This window comes from Rhinatrema bivittatum, chromosome 6, assembly GCF_901001135.1.
Source record: "Rhinatrema bivittatum chromosome 6, aRhiBiv1.1, whole genome shotgun sequence".
In the NCBI taxonomy this organism is placed as follows: domain Eukaryota; kingdom Metazoa; phylum Chordata; class Amphibia; order Gymnophiona; family Rhinatrematidae; genus Rhinatrema; species Rhinatrema bivittatum.
In genome coordinates this window covers 256,091,941-256,119,773 of record NC_042620.1, presented here as the reverse complement: position 1 = coordinate 256,119,773, position 27,833 = coordinate 256,091,941, and the positions used below count along the sequence as shown (strand labels likewise).

At 48.5% G+C, this 27,833-nt stretch overlaps 1 protein-coding gene across 2 annotated transcripts in view; it reads right to left on the bottom strand.

Annotated features, from left to right (window-relative positions):
- Window positions 1-27,833, bottom strand: part of KAT8 (lysine acetyltransferase 8) — a 91,152-nt gene that overhangs the window by 18,874 nt on the left and 44,445 nt on the right. For both annotated transcript variants that reach the window (XM_029606871.1, XM_029606872.1), the window contains exons 4-6: window positions 23,532-23,585; window positions 12,426-12,590; window positions 12,216-12,305 (exon numbers count right to left, since the gene is read on the bottom strand). In XM_029606871.1, coding sequence (XP_029462731.1) covers window positions 12,216-12,305; window positions 12,426-12,590; window positions 23,532-23,585 — 309 coding nt within the window. The remainder of the gene's footprint in view (window positions 1-12,215; window positions 12,306-12,425; window positions 12,591-23,531; window positions 23,586-27,833) is intronic.

Genomic DNA, 27,833 nt, shown 5'->3' with positions numbered 1-27,833 from the left:
TTATAGCCCTTTGACTCTCCCTGCTTCATGAGCTGCTCCAAGTCCTCCCTGAAGAGAAGCTTCCCCCTGAAGGGGAGGTTTGACAGCTGGGCTTTAGACCACAAGTCTGCTGACCAATTCTGCAGCCATAGGAACCTTCGCCACCACCTAGACCATACGCCTGGTGGACGTATCGGTGATATAGGCTACACCTGCCTATAAACAGGCTGCCTAATCTGCGTGCCCCTCCCCTTCAGGAGCTGGCTTTTATACATTCCACATTTCTTATCTTTTACACATGCGTTCTACGCATTGCTGAGCAAGCATATCCCGGCTGAGGGGCTACTGACCCCCTCCTTAGACAACCTGAAACCTTCGTGAAACTTCTGCAGGAGAGGCTGTCGGGACTTGCAGTTCTGGAAAGGAATTTGCGAGTCTGCAGCAATACAGCCCTTCACATAATACATCCATTGTTCTAATCTAGGTTACAGCAGTGAAAGCTTATCAGAGAATAAGAACAGCGAAGCCAAAAATGAAAATGTGCAATGTGCTGACAGAGAGTTTCTCAATGTCCTAATTACAGCTGTATTGCAGACTGTAAGTAAACCCATCATGAAGCAGGGAATTCTGGTACATGAAGTCCTGTTTGGCAGGAGTGGTCTTTTTTACTTTTTCCGGTCAAAATTCTTGCTGCGGTGTTTTGTAGAATTTGTAGTGGTCTGAGTGATGTGTATGGTAGACCTAGTAAGGCATTACAGTAGTCGGTGCTCGCAAAGATCAGTGCTTGTAGCACTGTACGAAAGTTTTTAGTTGTTAGCAGTGGTTTGAGTCTTCTGAGAACCATGAGTTTGGCATATCCTTCTCTCACTTTTAAGGATATATGTTGTTTTAGGCTTAATTCTGAGTCGATTATAACGCCTAGGTTCCGTACTTTTTCTGCTAGTTCTATTTTTTGGTTGTTTTTGAGTGTGATTGTATTTTGAATGATTTCATTCTTTTTGCGTTCTAAGTGTAGGAACTCTGTTTTTTCAATATTGATTACTAGCTCCATTTGGCATTCTTCTACACCCCATTTGGCATTCTTCTACACCCCTCAACCCTACAGTGGGCGAGCTGATCCGTGGTACTACAGGAATGAAAATTAGCAGGTAAGAACCAATTTTCCTTTCCCTGTACATACCCGGATCAGTCCAGACTGATGGGATGTACCCAAGCTTCTTCTAAACAGGGTGGGATTGTGCGAGTCCCACTCGAACGACATTGGCCCCAAAATTGCAGGCCTCCGCCTGCTGGATGTCTAAATGGTAATGTCGAGCAGAAGTGTGCAAAGACTTCCAGGTAGCTGCCCTGCAGATTTCCTGCGGGGAGACAAGTTGGCATTCCGCCCAGGATGCCGCCTGTGCTCGAGCAGAATGAGCTTTCAGCCCTTCCGGAACTGAGCGACCACGACAGATATGTGCTGATGCAATGGCTTCCTTTAACCAACGAGCAATAGTGCCTTTAGACGCTTTTTGTCCCTTCTTAGCACCATACCATAAGACAAAAAGATGATCCGATAAGCGGAATCCATTGGTTGCCTCCAAATAGTGTAATAAAGCCCATCTGACACCCACACGCTTCAACTCTCTAGAATGAGGATCCTTCAACTCCACCTCCAAAAAAGCCGGAAGCTCCACCAACTGATTCAGTTGAAAAGCGGAAACCACTTTTGGCAAAAAGGATGGGACCACTCGAAGCGAAACTCCAGAGTCTGAGATGCGCAGGAAAGGCTCTCTACAGGGTAGGGCCTGAATCTCTGACACCCTCCTGGCTGAACAGATTGCCACCAGAAACAGCACCTTCAGCATGAGGTCCTTCAAGGTAGCCCTCTTAATAGGCTCGAAAGATGCTTCGCACAAAGCCTGGAGCACCAAGTTCAAGTTCCAGGAGGGACATATCTGCCGAGTCGGCGGTCGCAGATGCTTCACTCAGTGAAGAAAACATGTAACGTCAGGATGAGTTGCGAGAGAGGAGCCCTGGATTTAACCTCGCAGGCATCCCAAAGCGGAGATCTGGGCTTTGAGGGAATTAAAAGACAATCTTTCTAAAGTCCGTCTTGCAGAAAGAAAGGACCAGGGGAATAGAAGCCTTGCGAGGATCCATCCCCCGAGACTCACACCACGACTCAAAAACCTTCCAAACACAAACATAGGCCAGAGAAGTAGAAGTCTTGAGCCCTAAGCAGCATGGAGATCACCTCAATCCGATATCCCTTTTTCCGCAACCTACGCCTTTCAAAAGCCAGGCCGCAGGACAAAAGCAAGCTGCCTGATCGAAAAATATGGGACCTTGTCGAAGAAGATTCGGCAGATGACTCAATCATAGGGGTCCCTACACACACAGGTTTACGAAATCCGCGAACCATGGATGGCATGGCCACTCCGGAGCTATGAGCACGACTCAGCCCAGGTGAAGTTTGATCTTCCTGAGTACCTTTTCCAGCAGTGGCCACGGAGGGGATACATACAGGGGAACTTCAACTCCTTCCGCGCCGTGATCTCTCCTGCGACTGAAGAATCGCGACGCCTTGGCATTTGCGCGAGTCGCTATGAGATCCACATGAGGCTTACCCCATCGGCGAGATATCAGGTGCATGGCTTCATCGGACTAGGTCTAGCTGGTGACGATTGAGGAAGTCCGCCTGTCTGTTCGTCGTCCCCGCAATGTGTGATGCCGCTAACATCTCTAGATGGCATTTTGCCCAGGCCATCAACAGATCCACTTTGAGAGCAACAAGGTGACTTCTTATTCCCCCTTGCCGGTTGATATAGGCCACTGTTGTCACATTGTCCGACAGAACTCTAACTGCCTGATGGCGCAGAAGGGGGAGAAAACACTCCAGAGCCAAGCGAATGGCTCGTGTCTTGAGACGATTGATCAATCATGACGACGACTCTGGAGACCACTGGCCCTGCACAGCCCGATTCTGACACACTGCTCCCCAGCCAGAGAGGCTGGCATCGGTCTTTACCACCATCCACCAGGGTATTTCCAGATCCACGCCGCACTCCAAGAGATGATGTACCAGCCACCCCAACAGACTTGACCTGGAAACGTCCATAAGTGGTAACGGAAGATAGAACTTCTCTGACAGCTGGTTCCAATGGGACAATAAAGCCGCTTGTAGAGGCCTCATATGCGCAAAGGCCCACAGGACCAACTCCCAATGTCGAAGCTATGGAACCAAGTAATCCCAGACCCTGGGTACGGAGGCTCGCAGCAGAGGTTGCATTTGACCACGCAATTTTATGATTTTGTCCCCTGAAAGGAAAACATTGCCCACTTGAGTGTCGAAGCGGGCTCCCAAAAAGTCCAGGACCTGTGAGGGAACAAGATGGCTCTTGGTGAGGTTGACCACTCAACCCAGAGAGCACAGACGGGCTAAGACTATCTCTACAGCTTGCGAGCATAAAGCCGCTGATTTCGCCCGAATGAGCCAGTCATCCAGATAGGGATGCACCAGTACTCCCTCCTTCCTCAGGGACGCCGCCGCCACCACCATTACCCTTGGTGAACATCCGCGGAGCCGTGGAAAGGCCAAATGATATGGCACAAAACTGGAAATGTTGCCCTAGGATCATAAATCTGAGGAGCCTCTGGTGGTCCCATCGAATGCAGATGTGAAGATAGGCTTCTGTCAGGTCTAGGGACGCCAGGAATTCACCCTTTCGCATGGCTGCGATGACAGACCGGAGCATCTCCATTCGGAAACGGGGCACCTTGAAGGCTACACTGACCTTCTTTAAATCCAGGATGGGCCGAAAAGTTCCCTCTTTCTTGGGGACCACGAAATAAATGGAATAATGACTCTTCCCCTGTTCCGCTGGATGAACTGGTAAGATAGCCCTTAGGTTCTGGCGAACGACTGACTCCTTTGCTGGGAAATCGCAAGGGGACACCAGAAAAAGGCTTTGGAGTGGGCAAGCAAATTCTAACGCGTAACCGTGTTCTATCACACTGAGAACCCACCGGTCGGATGCGATATGGGCCCACTCCTGGAGAAAAAAAAAGTCATCCCCCTATCACAGGATCCTCGGAGTGGGCCAGGCTTGATTCAATGAATAGACTTGACCCCTGCGGTGCCCTGTCCTGCTCCTTCTCGGGGTGTGCGACGTCCACGATAAGTTGGGGCCCAAGACTGGAACCTCGCCGAGGTTGCTTGTTGCCCATATTCTGAGCCCTGCTCTGACGAAAACGCTTCTGCCCCCGAAAGCGAGAGCGGTTGGGGAAGAAAGCCCTCTAGCCTTTTGGCCTATCCTCCGGCAGCTTATGGACCTTGTTGTCTCCCAAATTCTTTATCAGCTGCTCCAGGTCTTTTCCAAAGAGGAGCCTGCTCTTGAAAGGCAGAGCCCCCAACTGGGCTTTGGAAGATACATCCGTAGACCAGTTCCGCAGCCACAAAAGCCTCCGGGCTGACACCGCCGACACCATAGTGCGAGACGAAGTGCAAAGTAGGTCATAAAGTGCATCTGACCCATACACCACCACAGCCTCCAAACATTCGGTTTGCTTCGCCTCCGAAGGCTCCAGATCCTTGGCACTCTGCAACTGCTGTACCCAGCGCAGACTCACCCGGAGCATGTAACTGCTGCAGACTGCAGCCCAGATGCCTAGGGCAGACACCTCAAAAATTCGAGGTAACCTTTCAATTTGCGATCCTGCAAATCCTTCAAGGCCGCTGCCCCAGCCACAGGAATAGTCGTGCGCTTAGTTACCGCAGAGACTGAAGCGTCCACCTTAGGACTTCGAAGCAGTTCCAGGACATCTTCAGGCAACGGATACAACTTGTCCATAGCCCTGCTAACCTTGAGACCTGTTTCCGGAGAGTCCCACTCCTGGAGTATCATCTGTCTCAACATAGCATGCAGGGGGAAGGTTCTAGCAGGACCGTGCAAGCCCGCGAGGACAGGATCCACCGTGTCTGGACTTGGCTCAGAGGGAGGGTCCATGATGCCCAGCACCACAAGAACGTGGGGGATCAAAGGCGCCAGTTCGTCTCTCTGAAATAAACAGACCACCTTAGGGTCATCCCCCTCCACCGGAGGAATCTGGTCTGAAGTGGCGCCGACATTAAGAATGTCCAAATGAGGAACGGGGACCACCAGTCCCTCCCCCTTGTCCGAATCGTCGGAAGAGGTCTCCCGGGTGGACTCCAATGTCCCCATGGTCTGTACTGTATGGATCCTCATTGCCACTGGCATCTCATCCCTTCGATCGGTGGGCCCCTGCAGAGACCAAGACCCTCTTTTTTCACCCCCGTTAGCCAGGAAAGCCTGATGCATCAGTAAGATAAACTGCGAGGAAAAAAATGCAGGCTCTACTCAAGTGCCTTCCAAAGGGTCAGAATCTCCGTCGGGGGGGGGGGGGGCGGGGGGGGGGGCACAAGTCCTCGAGCTCACATGGGGCTTGATCGGCTGGGGAGAGAGCCGGAGGGAGATCCCCTCAGCAGCGTGAAAAGCGCCCAAAATGGCCGCCTTTCCCACGCTGAGCAGGAACGGATCAGCTGGGGCCTCCGAAGCAGCAAGCAGCCTCCCGGTGCTGCGCTGCTGAACATCTGCTGTCGTGGAGCCGCCGGAAGTGCCTTCCCTCATCATGGAGACACCGGCCACAACAATCCAACATAGCTCGGCTGGGGAGCCAATCGCCACAGCAGGAGCACCAGCTCACGCGTGGCATGATTGACAGGGGAATGCCACAGGGCAGCTGTTGGCCAGCACGGTAGGAGAAATCAAAAAGCAAAATTGCTTACCTTGTAATAGGTGTTATCCCAGGACAGCAGGATGTAGTCCTCTCATATGGGTGACATCAGTAATGGAGCCCTATACGGAAAGACTTCTGTCAAAATTTCTAGAAACTTGACTGGCACAGTGTGTCCACTGAGCATGCTCAGCATGCATTGATATTCTCTGCCACAGGGGTCTCCCTTCAGTCTCGTTTGTAGCATTGAGCATTAGCTAAAATATAAAATAATAAAACGTATCTGACCCAACTTCGCGGGGTGGCGGGTGGGTTTCGTGAGGACTACATGCTGCTGTCCTGGGATAACACCTATTACAAGGTAAGCAATTTTGCTTTATCCCAGGACAAGCAGGATGCTAGTCCTCACATATGGGTGATTAGCAAGCTACAGGCTGAGTCATCTTTGTATTGGACCAACAGGTTACAACTTGTGTAACAGGCACAACAACTGGTGTACTGTTGGGAAAAATGAGGCAGCCTGGAATCACAAAAAGTTGGATGTGGAAGGAGTTGTGATTATACTGGGAACAAATTCTTTAAGACAGATTGTCCATAGGCTGAATCTTGTCGTTCTTCCTTGTTGAGACAGTAGTGAGCCGCAAAGGTGTGAAGGGAACTCCATGTTGCGGCCTTACATATGTCAGCTATTGGCACTGAACGTTAGTGTGCTACTGAGGTTGACATTGCTCTTACTGCGTGTGCCTTTTACTCACCCTGGGAGAGGAAGGCATGCTTTTTCATAGCAAAACTGTATGCAATCTGCTAGCCAATTGGACAGAGTTTGCTTGCCCACTGCTTTTCCAAGTTTGTTTGGATCAAAAGAAACAAAGAGCTGGTTGGATTTTCTATGGGCTATAGTGCGGTCTAAGTAGTACGCAAGTGCACGCTTACAGTCCAAGGTGTGTAAAGCCCTCTCTCCTTGAGTGTGGTGTGTCTTGGGAAGAAAGTAGGCAAGATGATGGATTGATTCAAATGGAATTCCGTAACTACTTTTGGCAGAAATTCTGGATGTGTACGGAGTACCACTCGATCATGTAGGAATTTTGTGTAGGGTGAGTATGTGACAAGTGCTTGTAACTCACTAACCCTTCTTGCAGATGTGATGGCTATTAAGAAAATAGTCTTCCAAGTAAGAAATTTAACATCACAGGAATCCATGGGTTCAAAAGAACGGATGAGTTGCGTTAAGACCACATTAAAGTCCCATTGCGTGACTGGTGGTCGGTGCATCCCCAACGGTATGATAAGCTGAGATTGCACTTAAATGTACTCTTACAGATGAGGTCTGGAGACCAGAGACTGAGAGATGCCATAGATAGTCTAATAGAGATGATGTAGTGCAGGAAAAAGGGTTAATACTATTTTGTGTGCACCACGTGGTAAACCTTTTCCATTTAGCACGATAGTTTTTTCGTGTGGAGGGTTTACGTGAAGCTACAAGCACTTGAAAGACATTAGTTGAAAGATTGAGAGGTTGTAGAATCAAGCTTTCAACATCCATGCTGTGAGGGATAGGGATTGAAGGTTGGGATGACGCAACCTGCCCTGATCCTGAGTTATGAGAGTGGGTGCTGTGCCCAGGCGAATTGGATCTTTGATCGAGAGGTCTAGAAATATAGGAAACCATACTTGTCGAGGCCAATATGGGGCTATGAGTATCATGGACCCTTTGTCCTGTTGTAGCTTCACTAGAGTTTTGGTTATTAGCGGTATCGGGGGATACACGTATAGAAGGCCTGAGTTCCAGTGGCGAGCAGAGGCGTCCCTGGGTAAGTGGTTTCTCTGCTTGAATAGGGAGCAATAACTGTCCACTTTGTAATTCAGTTGTGATGCAAAGAGGTCTAACTGTTGGTTGGCCCCAACGCTGAAAGATCTTGGTCACAATTACTGGATCCAGAGACCACTCGTGAGGTTGGAATTGACAACTGAGGCGATCCACTACTACATTGTGAATTCCTGCTAGGTAAGTGGCCCGTAAAAGCATTGAGTGTGTTAGGGCCCAGTCCCAAATCTGTGCTGCTTCTTGACAAAGGAGATACGAGCCCCTACCTCCCTGTTTGTTGATGTACCACATGGCTACTGTGTTATCTGTTTGTATCAGAACAGTCTTGTGGGAGAGGCAGTCCTTGAATGCATGTAGCGCATAATGTATAGCTCGAAACTCTAGGAAATTTATCTGAAATGTAGCTTCGAGTGTTGTCCAAGTACCTTGGGTCTGCAGATGACCAATTTGTGCTCCCCAGCCTAAGGTGGATGCATCTGCAGTTAAGGTCACTTGTGTAATTGTTGGAAGAGTAGGCCTTTGAGCAAGTGGTTCATGGTTGTCCACCATAGGAGCGAGGATCATAGTTGAGTTACTTGGATTGGATAAGAAAGCGGTTGAATGGCTTGTATCCATTCCATTGTCTATTGAGTGTCCATTGCGTGAGTCTCATGGCTAATCAGGCCACGGGAGTGACGTGAACTGTGGATGCCATGTGACCCAAGAGAGTGAAACATTGATGAGCTGTTATTTGTTTGCGTGCTCGGAGAGAGCCTGCTAACGAGGCTAATGTCTGTGCACGGTCTTTTGGAAAGAAAGCTTTTGCTGTTATGGTGTTTAATTCTGCACCAATGAATTGTAACAGGTGAAATGGTGTGAATTGGGATTTCTGGTAGTTAATGAGGAATCCCAAGGAATGGAGTACAGTTATTGTAAGCTTGAGAGAGGTGAGAGCTCCTTGCCTTGTTTGACGTCTGATGAGCCAATCATCCAGGTAAGGAAACATGTCCTCGCCCTGCTTGTGTAGGTGGGCAGCTGCCACTGCCAGGCACTTTGTGAACACCCAAGGTGCTGAGGCAAGGCCGAATGGTAGTACCCTGTACTGGAAATGTTGATTTCCTACTAGGAATTGTAGATATTTTCGATGAGGAGGGAATATTGGAATGTGAGCGTAAGTATCTTGAAGATCCAGAGAACAGAGCCAATGTCCCTTTTGAAGTAGAGGTAACATGGTGTCCAGAGAAACCATCCTGAGTTTTTCTTTCCTGAGAAATTTGTTGAGATTTCTGAGGTCTAGGATGGGACGTAGGCCTCCTGTTTTCTTTGGAATGAGGAAATAACGGGAGTAGAATCCTCTGCCCTGCTGAGGCCGGGGAACTGGTTCCATGGCCCTGGCTCTCAGAAGGGTGGATAATTCTGTTTTGAGAAGTGTGGATTGGTTGTTCACCATCCAAAATGAGATGGGTGGAGTATCTTTTGGTACAGTGAGAAAGTCCAAGTGGTACCCCTGAGATGTGATGGAAAGTACCCATTGGTCTGTGGTAATGTGTAACCAATTGTGTTGGAAGAAGGCAATCCGACTTCCTACCGGCAAATTTGGGGTCGGATTGGTAGAGAGGCTGCTGTTCCCTGGTATTACTTCAAAACCTCGATGTGGCTCCTGTTTGCGGAGGGGGTTGAGCTCTAGGCGCTCTTGGTTGTCTTGACTGTGTTCTCTGAGTTGGCCTGGATGAGCGTCCACGGGCAGGAGGTGGATAATAATGCCTTGGTCTGTAGTATGGACGCTTGGAATCTTTTCTCGGGAGTCTTCTTGATGGTACTTGGACTCCTGAGGTACCGAGGATAGTTGTTTTAGGGTTTCTGAGTGTTCCGTTAGGAGGGAAACCGCTTCTTTCACCTTATCTCCAAAGAGATTGTCTCGTACACAAGGGAGATCAGCTAGTTTCTCCTGTATTTTGGATCTCAAACCTGAGGCCTTGAACCAGGCCCATCTTCGAGCACTTATATCTGTGGCTGATAGTTTTGAAACAGCATCAAGACTATCATATGCTGCACGAACCTCGTGTTTGCCGCCTCCAGATCTTTATGAATTATGTCAGAGAAAGACTCCTGAACTTGCTGGGGAAGAGTTTCAGAGAGTTCTTGCATTTGCTTCCATAAGTTATGCTGGTGTTGCGTCATATATAATTGGTAGGACCCAATCCTGGAAACTAACATGGATCCCTGAAACATCTTCCTACCTATGTTGTCTAGGAACCTGTTGTCTCTTCCTGGTGGAGTTGAATGAGTTTTTATTCTTTTTGATTTCTTTTGTGCTGACTCAACTACCACTGACTGATGAGGTAGTTGAGTCTTCTGGAATCCTGGGATGTGTTGGACCAGGTATGTCGCATCAGTCCTCTTGTTTACTGGAGATATGGAGCAGGGATGCTCCCATAATCTGTGTAACAGTTCTACGAGGACTTCGTGGACTGGTATGGCTAAAACCTCCTTAGGAGGGTCCACGAACTGTAACACCTCCAGGGTTTTTTGCCTGGTGTCTTCCTCCGACTGTAGCTGAAAAGGAATGGTGTCAGCCATATCCTTGATGAAGCTGGAGAAGGATAAGTCCTCCGGAGGGGATTTTCTACGTTCCTCTGGAGGAGATGGCTCAGAGAGGACTTCTTCGGAAGAGGTATCAGTGTCTGTATCCTTCCATGTATCAGGTGTATGTGGTCGAGACACCTTTGACATCGATGATTGTCCCCTAGATTTCGATGGGAACAATGGGGATATTGGTGGTAATGGGCGTGGAACCCCCGATGGACCCGGAATCGGATCTGGAATCTGTGGTTCTTCGGCGGTATCTTCTCCCCTCGGTAGTGGTATTGGCAGTTCCTGAGTTTTTATAAGAATTGCACTAATAATTGTATCTAATTTTGCTAAAATCGGTGCAAGAAGGGATAAATAGGGCATCGGCGGAATAGACGATGGATGCGGAAGTGTCATCGGTATTGGCATCGATGGAACTGGTAAGGGCATCGGTACTGGCATCGATGGACCCGGGGACGGAACCGGTAGGGGCATCGGTACTGGCGTCGATGGAATAGACGATGGAGACAGTATTAGCATTGGCTTCGAAGGCAGAGTCGGTGCTGGCATCGAAGGGATGTCGAGGAGCGCATTCCTGAGTGCCTGGCGGATATAGCCATCCAGTTCCGCCCGCATAGCTGGTGAGACCAGAGCAGCTATGGGGGGAGGCAGTGAAGGCGATTCCGGTACCTCCGCAGAGCCCTGAGGAGGTACGGTTCCCGACACCGATATCTGTGGGGATCGCCGTGGGGTGGAAGGCCTCTATGAAGCATCCTCTCTCAGAGACGCTGGTGCAGGATCCTTTCTTAAAACCCGTAGCCATTATGAAGTCGGAAAGCCGTCGACAACTTTCGGCTAATAGACTGTACGGAACCAACGCAAAAAAAGAAAAAAAAAACCAAAACTTACCGCGATGGTAAAAAATGGGGGACCCCTGCGGTTTTGAAGTTTTTCGGTTGTTTTAGAAATATGGTGAAAATCACCACAGGACTCCAATTAAGCGCGAGGCTAATTGCTTCATGGAAAAAAGAAGACTGAAGGGAGACCCCTGTGGCAGAGAATATCATGGCATGTTGAGCATGTTCAGTGGGCACACTGTGCCAGTCAAAAGTTTCTAGAAACTTTGACAGAAGTTTTTCCATATAGGGCTCCATTACTGATGTCACCCATATGCGAGGACTAGCATCCTGCTTGTCCTGGGATAAAGAATAGTTCCTGCACTCACGAGAAACCCTGCTCTGCCTGCAAGACAGCCCCAAAGTTCCTCCCCCCAGAAAAAAAACCTTTTTTTTTTTTTTTTTTTAAATACCCCCTCCCCCTTTTTTTTTTTGTATGAAACTTTAAATCAACAGTAAAGCTAAAAATACTTTCCTGAAGGCTGGCAGGAGCTGAGGAAGAGGAACAAAGAAGAGGGAGCTGGACCACCAGCTATTACCCCACCGACAGATTTAGGGACCAAGTTCGGGGTTCCCAACCCCTGCTCGTCCAAATGCCTACTACCAGGGGGGATGATCCCACCAGGACCTCACAACCCCCTGGGAGACTCCAAGAAGAAGAAAAATACCTGTACTATTTATTTTTTTTTGCTTGGATCAGAACCGCAGGTTTTGCACCACCTCCATCTGCTGGAGACAGAAAAATACTGAGGAGCAGCAGGTGGTTCACCAGGTTAAGAGAGAGCACTCTCGAAGTTTTTCTCTGTCTCCATCTGCTGGAAGGGAGGCAAAACCCAGCAGTCTGGACTGATCCGGGTACGTACAGGGAACTGCAGAATATTACAAGAACATTTACTGTTGGCACCATGTGATTGCAGAAGAAAGGTATAGTAGCACTGGAGGAGGTGAAGATTGTTGCAAGTGGCAATAGCCTGTTGAGGCTCCCAACATGAGTAAGATTTTATGACAGTTGCCTCAGCGCTAGGAAAACAGGGGCTCTTTTTCACTGCCCTTTTCTAATATATCTATCTATCTATCTTCCTGGTTTTAAACAAATCTAAAGCTTGTCTCTCCCTAAAAAAATAAATTTTTATATGGAAAGCCATCACATTCATTTTATAGGAAATGAATGTGATGACTTTCCAGTTCATGTTCTCCCACTCTCAGTCTAAATAACTCCCAGCTCTCACCTTATGATCCCTGCCATCCACTTCATACACAGAGATGTTACTTTTCCGATAGATCTCCTTCCCAGGAGGTTGACGCCACTGGCAAAGGCCCTGAAATGCAACCATATATACGCAATGGTTTATGCCCTTCAACACTGTTACAAAACACTGAGCCCTTTTTACATAGTCCCAGCTACTGTTTAAAGACAGATGTATTACAGTAACACTTACAAGGTGATATCTGTAGCTCTTCTCAAACTTCATGTATTTGAGGCAGTACTCGCAAATCCAGAGTTTGGGCTGCTTCCCATAATCCTCTGGGAAAGGAGAGAAATACCAGGCATCTATCTCATAGTTCCCGATGTGAATCTTATCCACATACTTCACTTTTGTGATCTTGAAAAAAGAAAAAGTACTTAAATCACACAAAGTCATGAGGTGATAACGGGATGAGAGTGAAAGTATAGAAGCTATATTGGGATCTCAGATTGTAATAGAAAATGAAGAGACTGTTTATCTTTAATTTCTCATTGATGCTGTAAGATGGTGTGTAATAGGAAAATTATATACCATACTGCACTGTAGTGCATCTCAATAAAAAAAATCTTTAAATAAATCACAGTCATATCAAGGAACTGGTACACTGTTGAATATTCCTGGTTATATGCTGGCTGAGAAAAACATAGGGACCAGCCATAGATCAATATGTGACTATGAACTGAATGAGCTGGATACATCATCATACTGGGAGGCAGCAGCCAATAGCAAGACAGCATTATCAGTGCCTAGTGACATCTCAGCAAGCTGTACTATCACAAACAGGACATAAAGTAACTATGGAAAGGAAAATTGGTTCTTACCTGCTAATTTTCGTTCCTGTAATACCACAGATCAGTTCAGACCAGTGGATTGTGCATTCCTACCAGCAGATGGAGTTAGAGAACAAAAGCTTTGGGCACTGTTACATAACCAAGAGTGCCACCTGCAGTCCCTCAGTATTGGCCTATACCCAAGCCCAAACAACTAAACTTTACTAAAGGGCGAAGAGGGTTGGAACCCAAAAACTCAACAGCCAACCCCTCGCCCGGAATAGATAAAACAAAAAACAAAAACCACTAGACCACCTCTGAAATTGCTCTTCCGGAGCATTTGCAAAAGGACCAAATTGCTTCTTCAGGAAATATCAGCTCTCAAGGTAGTCTTTCGGAATGTGAAAAGGGACAGGCCTCTGGACTGATCTGTGGTATTACAGCAACGAAAATTAGCAGGTAAGAACCAATTTTCCTTTCCTGAACATACCCAGATCAGTCCAGACCAGTGGGATATACCCAAGCCACTCTACACTGGGCAGGAACCCGAAAGACCCGCGCACAGAACACCCTCACCAAAGAACGATTCATCGTGCGCCCTAACATCCAAACGATAATGCTTGATGAAAGTGTGAAGGGAGGACCAAACCGCCGCTCTGTAGATCTCCTGAGGCAACAGAAGCTGACACTCAGCCCAGGAAGTAGCCTGGGCTCTAGTGGAATGAACTCTCAGACCCACGGGCACCTGACACCCACAGGCAATATAGGCTGAAGATATAGCCTCCTTAATCCAGTGCAAAATTGTCTCCTTCAAAGCCTTGTCACCCTTCTAAGGACCCCCAAACAAGACAAACATATGGTCCGACTGCCGGAAGTCATTAGTAACCTCCAAATAGCGCAATGCACATCCAAAAGATGAAGCTCCCTCTCCTGAGGGAAATCCCTGGGCCACTGTGGAGATCCTGGCAGATCCACTGCCTGATTGACATGAAAAACAGAGACCACCTTGGGCACCAAAGCAGGAACCGTGCACAGCAAAACTCAATCATCGTAAATCCTAAGAAAAGGATCCCAACACGACAAAGCCTGTAACTCTAAAATGCATTGAGCAGAACAAATGGCAACGAGGATAACTGTCTTCAAGGTCAAATCCTTAATGGGAGCCCTGCATAAAGGCTCAAAGGGGGCTCCGCAAAACACCCGAAGCACCAGGTTCAAACTCCAATCCGGACATAACGGGCGTACAGGAGGACATAAATGCTTTACTCCTTTGAGGAAACGCGAAATATTTGGGTGCACTGCCAGTGACCATCCATGAACTCTGCCCCTTAAAGCACCTAAAGCAGCCACCTGAACCCGAAGTGAGTTGAAAGCTAAACCTTTGGCCAACCCCTGTTGAAGGAAGTCCAACACCTGGGGAATCTCCGTTGACAAAAGGATCCAAGGAGCGCTGGCGGCACCATGCCTCAAACAACTTCCAGACCCTAACATAGGCCATAGAAGTAGAAGGCCGACGTGCCTGAAGAGTGGAAATGATCTGCTTTGAATATCTCCTCAATCGCAATCGCCACCTCTCAAAAGCCAAGCCGCGAGAGAGACGTGATCCTCCCGATCCAAAAATATGAGCCCCTGATAGAGTAGATGCGGAAGATGCGCCAGCTGTAGAGGACCTTCAAGAGCTAATTGCACCATGTCTGCGAACCACGGGCGATGCAGCCACTCTGGAGCCACCAACACGACACTGCCTGGATGTCGCTCTATGCGTCGGAGAAGCCGACCGATGAGAGGCCAGGGAAGAAAAGCATAGAGAAGAATGCCCGTGGGCCACGGACACACTAGAGTGTCCAATCCTACCGAGCCTATTTCTCGACGACGACTGAAGAAGCTTTCCGTCTTCGCATTGGCTCGAGTTGCCATCAGATCCAACTGAGGCAAGCCCCACCTGGCGCAAGTGGAGGTTCCAAGCTTCGGGCGTTAACTCCCACTCCCCCGGATCGAGCTGTTGCCTGCTGAGGAGGTCCGCCTGTACATTTTCCACGCTTGCGACATGCGACGCGGCAATTCCTTTGAGATGGCGCTCCGCCCAAGTGAACAGCCTCGCCTCCAATGCCAATGCGAGACTCCGTGTCCCGCCTTGCCAGTTGATGTAAGCCACCGTTGTCGCGTTGTCTGAGAACACCCGAACCATTGTGTTCTTGACCAGAGGCAGAAATGCTTGGAGGGCTAGTCGGACAGCCCTCGTCTTGAGGCGGCTGATCGACCAGGATTTTTCCGTTGGAGACCAAAGCCCTTGGGCGGATTTTGTTGAGGCAAACTACACCCCATCCGGATAGACTGGCATCCGTTGAGATAGCCACCCAATTTGGGGGGGTCCAAATCTATTCCCTGTATCAGGTTGCTGATGAAAGCCATCATGATAGACTGAGTCTGGAAGTAAAGGCAACGGTACATGGAACTGTTCCGACACTGGACTCCACCTCGATATCAGCGCACGCTGCAACGGACGAATATGAGCGAATGCCCATGGGACCAAATCCAAGGTGGAGGCCATGGATCCCAGAACCTGTAAGAGATGCCAAACCGTCGGAGACTTCCTCTGAAGCAGGGCCTGGACCTGATCCTGCAACTTTGTTACATGGTCCGCTGCCAGAGAAACCTTGCCTCAGAAGGTGTCAAAGAGTGCTCCCAAGTAGACCAGCGACTGCGTGGTCTCCAAGTGACTTTTCTGGACATTTATGACCCAGTCGAGCGACTGCAAGGTGAGCATCACCCTCTGGACCAAATGCAGTCCTCCTGAGACTTCGCTCGAATTAGCCAGTTGTCGAGATACGGGTGAACAAGGATTCCCTCCTTGTGCAGGAACGCCGCCATGACCTCCATGACCTTGGTGAAAGTACGTGGGGCCGTCGCCAGGCCGAAAGGAAGAGCTTAAAACTGGAAAATGTTGGCCCATCACCTTGAAGCGGAGGAACAGCTGGTGAGCCCGGTGAATCGGGATGTGGAGATACGCCTCTGTGAGGTCTAATGACGCGATAAACTCTCCTCTGCGTACTGCGGCCACCACAGTTCTCAACGTCTCCATGTGAAAACAAGGAACTCGCAGACATCTGTTCACCTTCTGCAGATCCAGAATGGGGCAAAAGATGCCCTCTTTCTTGGGGACCACAAAGTAGACCAAATACCGTCCCTTGCCCTGCTCTGCCAGGGGAACAGGAACAATGGCCCGGAGATCGAGCAGCTGTTGGTAGGGTCCCCTGTACTGCTTCGCGCTTGACGTGAGACTCTACAAAGGCCTCCCGCACCGGGTGTGAAAACACAAGAGCGTAACAGTCCTGGACCACTTCCAAGACCCATCGGTCCGAGGTAATCTTTTCCCACTCCGCGTAGAAGCTCGACAATTTGCCTCCGACAGCTTCTATGACGGAATGGGTGCCGCTGGCTTCATTAGGCAGGTTTTCCACGACCAGCACCCTGGCCCGTGGACTCTCTGCCTGGACGCCATCCTCTATGAAAGGACTGCTGATGTCCCGAGGCCGGCCTGCATCTCAAAGGAGCTGAAGACCTACCAGGGCAAAATCTGCGAGAATCCCGAAAACAAGCCCAAGGGGGAAAAACCTTCCCAGAAGGTTTCCTATCCTCTGGCAGTCAATTGCCTTTGGAATCCCCCAGCAATTTCACTAACTGGTTGAGATCCTCCCCAAAGAGAAGCTTGCCCTTAAAGGGGAGGTTACAGAATTGAGACTTGGAAGATAAGCCTGCTGACCAATTACAAAACCAGAGCAGTCTACAAGCCGTAACAGACACCATATTACGCGCCGAGGTCCGTACCAAGTCATACAAAGCATCTGTGACATAGGCAACTCTTGCCTCCAAACGTGCGGCTTGCAAATGCCCCCCCCCCCACCATCAGCACTGGGGATTGCGGACGCCTCCTGGACCCAGCAAAGACAGGCTCTCTGCATGAGGCTAGTGCAAATCGCCACCCTGAGACTCAGCGCTGAGACCTCGAAGACTCGCTTCAGATGATAACGTAAACAAATGAACAGTGAACACAGTCAGCACTTCTCTGCAGATTGTACACAAATCAGTGAGCGAGTGGACTCTCTAATCTCTACACAGTAATGGGTGGGACTCTGGACTGAGCCGTGGTACTACAGGAATGAAAATTAGCAGGTAAGAACCAATTTTCCTTTCCGGGTACGTACCCGGATCAGTCCCGACTCCTGGGATGTACCAGAGCTACCTTACTAGGGGTGGGACCCAGAGAGTCCCGCTCGGAGAACACCCTCTCCAAAGGCTGCCAAGCTCGGAGCCTGGACATCCAAACGGTAATGACGAGCAAAAGTATGTAACAACTTCCAAATCGCCACCCTAGAAATCTCCTGTGGGGAAACCAGTTGACATTCCACACACATCGCCTGCGAACGAGTAGAATGAGCTCTCAAGCCGACCGGAAGCGCTGGACCAGCGAGAAAATAAGCAGAACCAATGGCCTCCTTTAACCACCAAGTTATTGTGGCAGGGACGCCTTATGCCCTCTTCTGGGACCACTCCATAGTACAAAAAAATGATCCGTCAAATGGAAACTATTGGTGACCTCCAGATAATGCAACAGAACGCGACGCACATCTAACTTCCTGAGGTCCTTAGAAGCGGGATCTGAATGGTCCAAACCAGAAAAAGCCGGAAGCTCCAGTGATTGATTCAAGTGAAACGAGGAAATCACTTTTGGTAGAAAGAAGGCACAGTCCTCAAAGAAACTCCTGCGCTGGTAATCATTAGAAAGTGCTCCCTGCAGGATAAGGCCTGAAGCTCTGATATTCTGCACGCCGAATAGCCACGAGAAAAAAATGCCTTCAACATAAGATCCTTCAAGGTCACCCCTTTGAGAGGTTCAAACGGCCGACGCACAGGGCCTTGAGAACCAAGTTCAAACTCTAAGAGGGACAAGGATTCCGGAATGGAGGACGCAAATGCTTTGCTCCCCGGAGAAAACGCGTTACATCCGGATGCGCTGCTAACGATACTCCATGCAACTTACCCCAAAAGGAACCAAGGGCTGCCACCTGCACCCGCAAAGAACTGCAGGACAAGCCCTTAGCCAAGCCGGCTTGCAAGAAAGACAAAATATCTGAGACCAAAGCCTGCGTAGGATCTAATTGGTATTCCACACACCAAGACTCAAAAACACTCCACACCCCGACATACGCCAGAAACGTGGAGGGCTTACGCGAATGCAAAAGAGTAGCAACTACCGCATCGGAATAACCCTTGTTCTTTAGTCGGCGCCTCTCAAAAGCCAGGCCGCTAGACAAAATCACTCCACCTCTTCTAAACAAACGGGACTCTGACAGAGAAGATATGGCAGATCCCGAAACCGCAAGGGGCCGTCCAACGCCAGACTGACTAAGTCCGCAAACCAAGGACGACGTGGCCACTCCAGTGCCACTAGAACGACCTTTGCCCGGTGAGCCTCTATGTGCCTCAGTACCTTGCCGATGAGAGGCCAGGGCGGAAACACAGAAGAACCTCCTTTGACCAGGGAACTACCAGGGAATCCACCCCTTCCGCTCCCCGTTCTTGCCTCAGACTGAAAAATTGAGGGGCCTTGGAATTCTGAAACGTTGCCATGAGGTCCACCTGTCGCTTATCCTCTGAAAGGCCTCTTCGCAAAACTCCCACTCTCCAGGGTCTACATGATGACGACTGAGAAAGTCGGCTTGAACATTGTCGACTCCGGCAATGTGAGAGGCTGTTATGCTGACTAGATGTTGCTCCGCCCAGATCATCAGTTGCCGCGCTTCCATTGCCACCGGTTGACTCCTGGTTCCTCCCTGGCAATCGATATATGCCACCGCGGTCGCGTTGTCGGACAGAACTCGGACTGACTTCCCCTGTAGGAGAGGCTGAAGCGCCAGCAATGCTAACCGCACCGCCCTGGTCTCCAAACGATTGATCGACCACTGGGCCTCTTCCCTGGACCATTGGCCCTGGACCTAAGTCGTCTGACAAACTGCTCCCCAGCTGGAAAGACTGGCATCCGTGGTGACCACTGTCCACTCGGGGACTTCCAGCTGTACTCCCCGTCGAAAATTGTCCCCCAGTAGCCACCAATCCAGGCTGGAGTGAGCTGCTCCGTAAGGGGAAGGAGAAGGCGATACTGTTTGGAAACCGGGTTCCAGTAGGCAAGTAATGCAAACTGTAATGGCCTCATATGCGCAAAGACCCAAAGAACCAGCTCCAGAGTGGATGTCATCGAGCCGAGGACCCGCAAATAATCCCACACCCTAGGAGCAGGATTGGATAACAAATCTTGAACCTGTCCTTGCAGCTTGAGAAGGCGCTGTTCAGGCAGAAACACCCTCCCCTGACGAGTGTCAAACAGGGCTCCTAGAAACTCCAGTGACTGGGAGGGAGTCAGGCTGCTCTTGTCGAAGTTGATCACTGCTCTGTTGAGCGGCAAAGAGACTCTGTCTTCGCCTGAATCAGCCAGTTGTCCAGATACGGATGGACTAAAAGATCTTCCCCCCCGAGTTGCGCCGCTACCATGACCATCACCTTGGTGAATGTCCTGGGAGCCGTAGCCAGCCCGAATGGCAGGGCCTGGAACTGAAAGTGGCGTCCCAGGATGCAGAATCTCAGGAACTTCTGGTGATCTGGGCGGATGCAGATGTGAAGGTATGCCTCGGTCAAATCCAGAGACGCTAGAAGCTCCCCCTTGTGTACTGACGCAATGACCGATCTGAGTGTTTCCAAGCAAAACCTGGGAACTCGGAAACAGTGGTTTACTCTTTTGAGGTCTAGAATGGGCCGAAACATTCCTTCCTTTTTTGGGACTACAAAGTAAATTGAGTAATGGACTGAAATGATGGACCCGAGATCGCACAGACGCTGCAGTGTGTCCCGTATTGCGTGACGCTTTTCTTGGTAAGAACACGGGAAGACTAGAAACTGATCCCACAATCGCCGAACAAAATCTAACATGTAACCTTGACTTATCACTTGAAGGACCCACTGGTTTGACGTCCACTTGGTCCATTCCCCTGGTTTGACGTCCACTTGGTCCATTCCCCAGAGACAGCCTGCCTCCGACCACTGGAACCGGGGAATGGACCGGCCTCGTTTCATTGGGCAGATTTAACACCCCCTGCTGCTTGGGAGTTCCCCGGTCTGCCAAAACGAAATCCACGAAAGGACTGAGACCAAGACTGTTGTCTTCCCGAAGATCGTCTCGCAGGGGGCCCAGATGGCAGAGAAGAGCGGAACCTCCAATTTGACTGAAAGCGTTCACGTGAGGGAAAAGAGCTACGACCCCTAGGTCGGTCCTCTAGCAGCTTATGTACTTTGTTCTCCCCTAAGGACTGTATCATATCTTCCAAGTCCTTACCAAAGAACAATTTACCCTTTAAGGCTCAGCTGGGGTCTCTGCCCTTTGAGAATACATCCGCTGACCAATTTCTAAACCAGAGGAGTCTACAAGCCGAGACCGCCAACACCATAGAGCGAGCCGAAGTCCGCAGGACATCATACAAAGCATCAGTGCTGTAGGCTACCACCGCTTCTAAGCGCCCGGCCTGCATCACCTCTTCGTCTGAGAGTGACGGATTGTTTTGTAAGGACTGTACCCAATGAAGTCCTGCACTCAGGGCAAAGCTGCTACACATGGCAGCCCGCACGCCCAGGGTGGACACCTCAAAGATCTGTTTGAGTTGTACCTCCAACTTGCGATCCTAAAGATCCTTAAGAGCCGTGGCTCCCATCACCGGAATAGTAGTCTTTTTGTGACCGCGGACACAGCAGCACCTACCTTTAGGAGCTTCAAGACAGAGATCCAGTTCTGTAGAGGGCTTGTCCCGGGGATCTGGCTAGTCCTGATCAGAGTCCCGCGAGGTAGTATCCGGAGAGCAAACTGCCCCGGACTGCAAGGGACGCTTAACTCGCGAGTCTGAGCCCAGATTGAAAGGCCTTAAGCATTTTGATAGACTGGTGCCCGGGTCCGGCATCTCTTATGTCCCCTTCTGTGACCCCCCCCTGCATTGCCGAGTCACCACACGAATAGTACCCAAAATGGCTTCTGTTCCTGCACTCAGCGGGAACGGATCCTCAGGGGACGAAGTGACCCGCCTCGACTTGGCTGAGCTGCGGGTTGGCTGAATTGCTTGCTTTGCGGCTCCATTTGAAGTGCCCTTCCCCCAGGGAGGCATGCGACGCAAAGGCCGTCTCGGGATACCAGCGCGCGTCCCCACACGCGGCATCAGCAAAACGGCACGGGAAAGTGAAGTAAGAAGAGCTGACGCACTGGTGACGACTCACCCCTGCGAAGGTACTAAGAGTGCCGCCGAACACTGCCTTCGCGGCAACCTGCGAATGGACTCAACTTTTCTTTTTGCTTAACCACTCCTCGGGTCCTGCACCGAATAGGGTGAGTGAGCTGGGCTCCCCGGTATCACCCCCGCCAGGAGTGGTTGCTGGGTCCTCGACCTCCCCAACTCCGGCAGCCTCAAGAAACAGGGGAGATGGTCCCCTCAGGACCTAACCACCTCCTGGGAGGCAGTGAAAATGGCTGCTGAAACTCAGCCTTGTTTTACTTTTTTTTTTTTTTTTTTAAAGAGCTAGTCCTGAATTGCAAGCCCCAGACTAAACCTCACAAACACCCACTTCTCTTTTTTTTTTTTTTAAAGGTAAACTACCACAAGATTTTGCACCTCCACCATCTGCTGGAGACAGAGAAAGCTTTGACTGACTCTGCCCTGTATCCTGAGGTGCCACCTGCAGTCCGTCAGTATTTCTCTGTCTCCTTCTGCTGGAGGGGAGGCAAAACCCAGGAGTCTGGACTGATCTGGGTACATACAGGGAACGGTTATTTACCTTTTTCATGACGTGTTCCCCTAAAGGGGGACACTTTATGAAGTTAATGGGCACCATATTTAAAACAAATCAGAATGTATTTTTTCAGTCAACACACAAACTGTGGAATTTGTTGCCAAAGTTATGTGGTGAAAGCAGTTAGCATAGCTGGGTTTAAAAAGGGTTTATGCAAGCCTTTGGAGGAAATGTCCATAAACCATTATTAGCCATTCAGACATGGGAAAACCACTACTTATCCATGGTTATAAGTAAGGAGAATATGCCGTGTACTTGTGATCTGGATTGGCCACTGTCTGAAACAGTTTGATGGATCTTTGGGATTGATCCAGTATGGCATCTACCATATAAATGGGCTTGGACTGACGTGCCGCAAATGCGCAGTAGAGAGCAGCTCTACTGCGCATGTGTGAGAGCACGTCGGTCAGAGGGGAGCCCAGCGGACAGCTGTCTTGGAAGCGGCGAGGAGGAGCAGCGGCGGCAGCACAGATGGTCTCCGGGGGGGTCTCTCTCTCTCTCGCACGTGCAGGGAGAAGCAGCAGCGGCGGCGGCACAGATACAGAAATGGGAGGGCGCCGGGAGTCTCTCTCTCTCGCGCCTCTCCACCAGGCTGCTCGGTGATGAGGCGCGAGAGAGACTCCCGGCGACCTTCCATTTCTGTATCTGTGCCGCCGCCGCTGCTTCTCCCCGCGAGCGAGAGAGAGAGACCCCCCCCGGAGACCTCCAATGGAGGAGCAGCAGCGGCGGTTAAGTGTCAGGCGGGCCAGAGAGAAGAAGAGGGAGTGGAGGAGGGCTGAGGGAGAGGGAAGGGTTGTGGAGAAGGTGGGAGGGGAAGGAAGAAGATTGTAAGTGGGGAGGGTAAAGTTGTGGAGTACAGAAAAAGGGAGTGGAAAAGGGCTGGGAGAGGGAAGAGGTTGTGGAGAAAGTGGGAGGGGAAGGAAGAAGATGTAAGTGGGGAGGGTAAAGTTGTGGAATACAGAAAAAGGGAGTGGAGGAGGGCTGAGGGAGAGGGAGGGATAGGGAAGATGAGAAGGGATGGAAGGAAGAGGATGTAAGTGGGAAGGGTAAGTGGTTGAGAAAAAGAGGGAGTGGAGGAGGGCTGAGGGAGAGGGAAGGGGTTGTGGAGGAGGTGGGAGGGAAAGGAAGAGGATGTGAGTAAATGGGGAGGGTAAAGTTGTGGAGTACAGAAAAAGGGAGTGGAGGAGGGCTGAGGGAGAGGGGAGAAGGGGAAGGAAAGGGAAGGTGAGAGGGGAAGGAAAAGGGAAGAGGATATGACTGAACAAGTGGGAAGGGTAAGAAGTTCTGGAGAAGAAAAAAAAGAGTGGTGGAGGAGGGCTGGGAGAGGGAAGGGGTTGTGGAGGAGGTGGGAGGGGAAGGAAGGAAAAGGGAAGTTGTGGAGAACAGAGCGGCTCTAACCGTGCCGGTCTGAATGATGGAATCTTGCCCGTTTTAACGGGCTTAACGGCTAGTTTCTTATATAAAATATGGGTTTGTTGGATTGACTGAAGAAAACCGTGCAGGTTTGTTTCTATTTCTACCCAAAGGTATTTGAGGGAAGAGGAGGATTTAGCTGACTAAAGCAATATGCAGAGCAGAACTTGAAAATCAGCATAGTGCTGTGTTATTACTTTATTCAGAGTGTAGCCAAGTAAAAGTTACTCACAGCTTCGTGCTCCTTCTCCAAGGCAGCTGTGGTGGGATCCATCTCTGCATATGTCTGTTGATACAGGGAAAGGATACTGACTTTAAAATACATTTTTAATAAGTCACTTAAGAACATCCTTTGATAAAAATCTTTTAAGACAGTCAGAACTTTGGCAAAGACTTGCAGCACTCCCAATACTAATAAAGCCTTGCACTGAGCTCTAACATGCATACATTCTGAATTTCCTCTGCTTCTAAATTTCAATAGGCTAGTCATAATTCTCATTCAGAATGAAATATAAAACATGTTTGCTACTAAAAGAGGTTTCTCCATAGACAGCAGGATGAACTAGCCACAACTCGTGGGTATCATCAGACAGCATTGTTATTTACTGCATGCAAGCCTGAACATGCAAAAGTATCACCTTCACAAGGAACTATGGTAATGTCATGATAGCAGTGTGTTGTGGCAGAGATTTTGGGAACATGCCTGGCCTGTGATACCATTGTGCTCTTTGTAGCCCTGGTAACAAATTATTTTTTGTGCCAGAGGACATTGAAACAATCAGACCTGTTCAGTTTGAGAGGTTTAGCAAAGGTCATACAGTTGCTGGCACAAGGGAAAATCATCAATTCAAGCCCATTGATGCAAATAAAATTTGCATTAGTAAAATTTTGAATGATGTCACCTCATTCATTTCAAGTGTTCTAGAACATGAACGTGAATATTTTCATGCCCTTCAAGCATCCAGCTTCCAATCTGGTCAGTATTTAGCTTCCATCTATAAGAAATCCTGGTTGAATGGCCATATGTGTGAAGTCTCAACTGAGGAACATGATGTCTTGGACTCTGGAACTCTATCCCAGAAGAAATCAGACTGACACAAAGCACAAAAGAATTCAAAAAACAATTGAAAACGTATCTGTTTACTGCTGCCTTTAATATCAGTTAATTTCTTTTTTCAGCTATAATTGACTTAAATAAGAACTGTTATTGAATAATAACAAAGTTTGTAGAAATTATCAATACGTTATTTTAAACTGTGTGATATAGTATGAATGAATAGTATTGTTTTAACTATGTATGTTTTATTGTAAACCGCCCTGACGGCCAAATCCTGCCCATAATGCGGTATATAAAAACTTTTAAAATAAATAAATTTCAGTCATTTTACTGGCCGCCTCGTAGAGACACCCGTTGGGTTCCAACAGAGCATAGAATTGCTATCCTTGATGCACCCATAAATATCAGGCGGGCAGTACATTTATTCACAAGTCACTTTGACGAGCATTGATGGGACATTCAAAAGCATGTGCAAGTCAGGAAAAATCATTAAGTGAATTTTTGTGAAATCTGTAGTCTAAGCAATTCTCGTATGTAGTATCTTGCCTTTTCTTTTGTACTAAAATAAAACCTTGGAAACCTGTGGCTGGTACCTTGTCTAGCTGTAGTGGCTCCTAGGCGATGGGGTTGTCAATTTTGCTAAACTGGCAGTGGCTCAGCCACCACTGACCAATGCAAGGTAACTTATCAGCATACAAAGTTTTGCCAAAAGTTAAAAGTGTGGTAAGCACAATGAACTGAGCTGCATTGTAAAATTTCACATCTCTAGCTCATTTGCATGTTTCACAGTTGGTGCCAAAAATGGTTCTTTTTAACCTAGTGCATTTACACATGCAAATGATGCTTGTCTTTGGGACTGTAATTCTGACCAAAGCAAGGCTAGGTCTAAGACAAAACAGGGTGACTTTACTAGCAAAAAAGGTGCTCTTTCAAATGATGTTAGAAAGAAAAAAATTAAAAACTACACAGTAGAGATATCTGCATCCAAAAAATTTGCATCTGGTGGTGGTGTTGGTAGTAGTACTTTGCTTATGGTTGCAAAGCCTCCTAGTGCAAATCCTAGACGTAAGTCATGGGCCATAACTACTGATCCTCTTACAATCTGAACTGAAGTATACATCAGGAGCAATAAGGAGTCAAAAGAGGCCTTAAATTTCTTTTGTAAAATTTTTCACATAGTTTGCTGGTCCATAGAAAGTGTGGCAAGCTCATGTTATGTTCCAAACTTTGCATAGGAACTTAGTACCAGAGGTTGTAATAACCCACAACATTTCAGGCCTCTAACAGAGGTTGTTTTGCTGCAGTGCCCGGACAAAGTGGCCATTTTGTGTTGTGCGGAGCATAGTACTGTAAGAATGACCTTCCTTCAGCCTCTAGCTCTTGATCCAATAGAAATCCAGCTAAAAAATGTTGCATAGTTTTGATTGAGGCCCTAGCAAACATCCACAGAAAATTGTATTTAATTTTAAGGAGGTCGAGCATGGCCGATTTTCTAAATTGGTCCTCTTGACATGGAGCCTATTTGCTGGGTGTGCACTTGGCAACAGCTATTCCCAGACTTTTGGAGTCATAAGAGATGAAAAGTAGAGAAGCCTGACTATGTGGTTGAGTTCACTTCAGAAAACAGACCAATACCTTTTTATAGTCTAGTGAATGGAGAGCCTTCCTCCTTTTGTGTGCATGAAGTTTTGGAAAGAATGTGGGCAAAACAATGACTTAATTCAAATGAAATGCCAAAACCACTATAGAGGTAGAAACTTAGGACAAGTGTGGAGCACCACCCTGTTGTGGAAAATCTGTAGTTATGGAAAGTAATTAAACAATGTTTGTAGCTTGCTGACTTTTCTAGCCAAAATGATAGCAACTAGAAACAACCAACTTCCAGACAAATTTTAAGGAAGCTGACTCCAAAAGCTCATAGGAAGGCTTCATTAGTTGTTCCAAGCCAACACTGAGATCCTATGGCACTCGTGGCTTTGCAACCAGAGGATTCATGTGTCACAAATTCTTCATAAACTTCAATACCAGAGGACGGATGGAAATCAGTTTTCCATTCATCTGAGGATGGTAAGCAGCAATGCCACAGACATGCACTTTTACCAACGACGTACTGAGGCCCAAAGAAGAGAGGAAGAACAAATACTGAAGCAGATCTTTCAGAGCCTAAGCAAACAGGTTCAAGAAGCCTGCTCGACACCAAGATGAAAAATGCTTCCATTTGAAACTTTATGCTTGTCTGGTAGATGGCTTTCTGGCTGAAATCACGATATCCTCCACTTCCTTAGATAATGACAATGATAAGACTTATCGAGCACTCAACATCCATAATGACAAACTGAGGGAGAAATGTTTGGATGACACAGAGATCCCCTCTTCTGCATTAGTAGTCAGTTTAGATTCCAGAGGAATCGGTGGATGGACTGACAGTCTAATGAAGTAAGAGAACCATATTTGCCTGGACAAAGCTGGAATGATGAGGATATAGGAGCAGAGTCATAAAACCATGCTAAAATATGAGTTAGGATTTAGAATGGGTTTCAATGGAGAAATTACTTAACTGAATTTTGTTTTCCTTACTGTAGACAGATGGACTCAGGACCAGTGGGTTTATGCTTCCCTGCCAGCAGATGGAGACAAGAGTCAGGTTTCAAAGCAGACGTCACCCTAGATACAACCCTGCAGTGACCTCAGCTCTTCAGTATTCTCTTCAAAAGCCACTGTGGACATACTACCAAAAAACACTTGATTAAAAACAGATAATAGTTACTGTACTGAAACAAACACTGAGCTCTAGTAAGATTATAGATGCCCTGAATGACAGTTTGCCCGTAATCTCTTGGAATAGATATCCACTCCATGGGTGAATCCTTGGCACTGTTCTTGGGCAGGCATGGGTAGGAAGCTGAGTCCATCTGTCTACACTAAGAAAAACAAAATTATCAAGTAAGTAATTTCTCCATTTCCTAGCATGGAGCCAGATGGACTAAGGACCAATGGGATGTACAAAAGCTACTCCCGATTGGGGCGGGAAGCCGCCCGCAGTCTGGTTAACACCACCCTTGCAAAGGCCGCGTCCTCTCAGGCCTGAACGCCCAGGCGAAAGAACTCTGAGAAGGTGTGCAAGGAGGACCACGTCGCCGTTTGGCAGATGTTGACAGGAAACAGCAGTCTAGCTTCCGCCCATGAGACTGCCTGAGCCCTAGTGGAAAGAGCTTTAACCTGAAGGAGTAATGGCTTTCCTGCCTCCACATAGGCTCCTGTGAGCACCTCCTTAATCCAGCGAGCTATGGTAATCCGTGAAGCTTGTTCGCCCTGCTTGCTTTCACCATGAAGGACAAACAGGTATCTGTCTTTCGGACCGGTTCTGAAACTTCCAGATACACCAAGCGCTTACTGACATTCAAATGGCGGAAGCGACAGTCTGCTCTGACATTGTCTTTTCCTGCGATGTGGGAGGCTGAGATCATCTGTAGATGT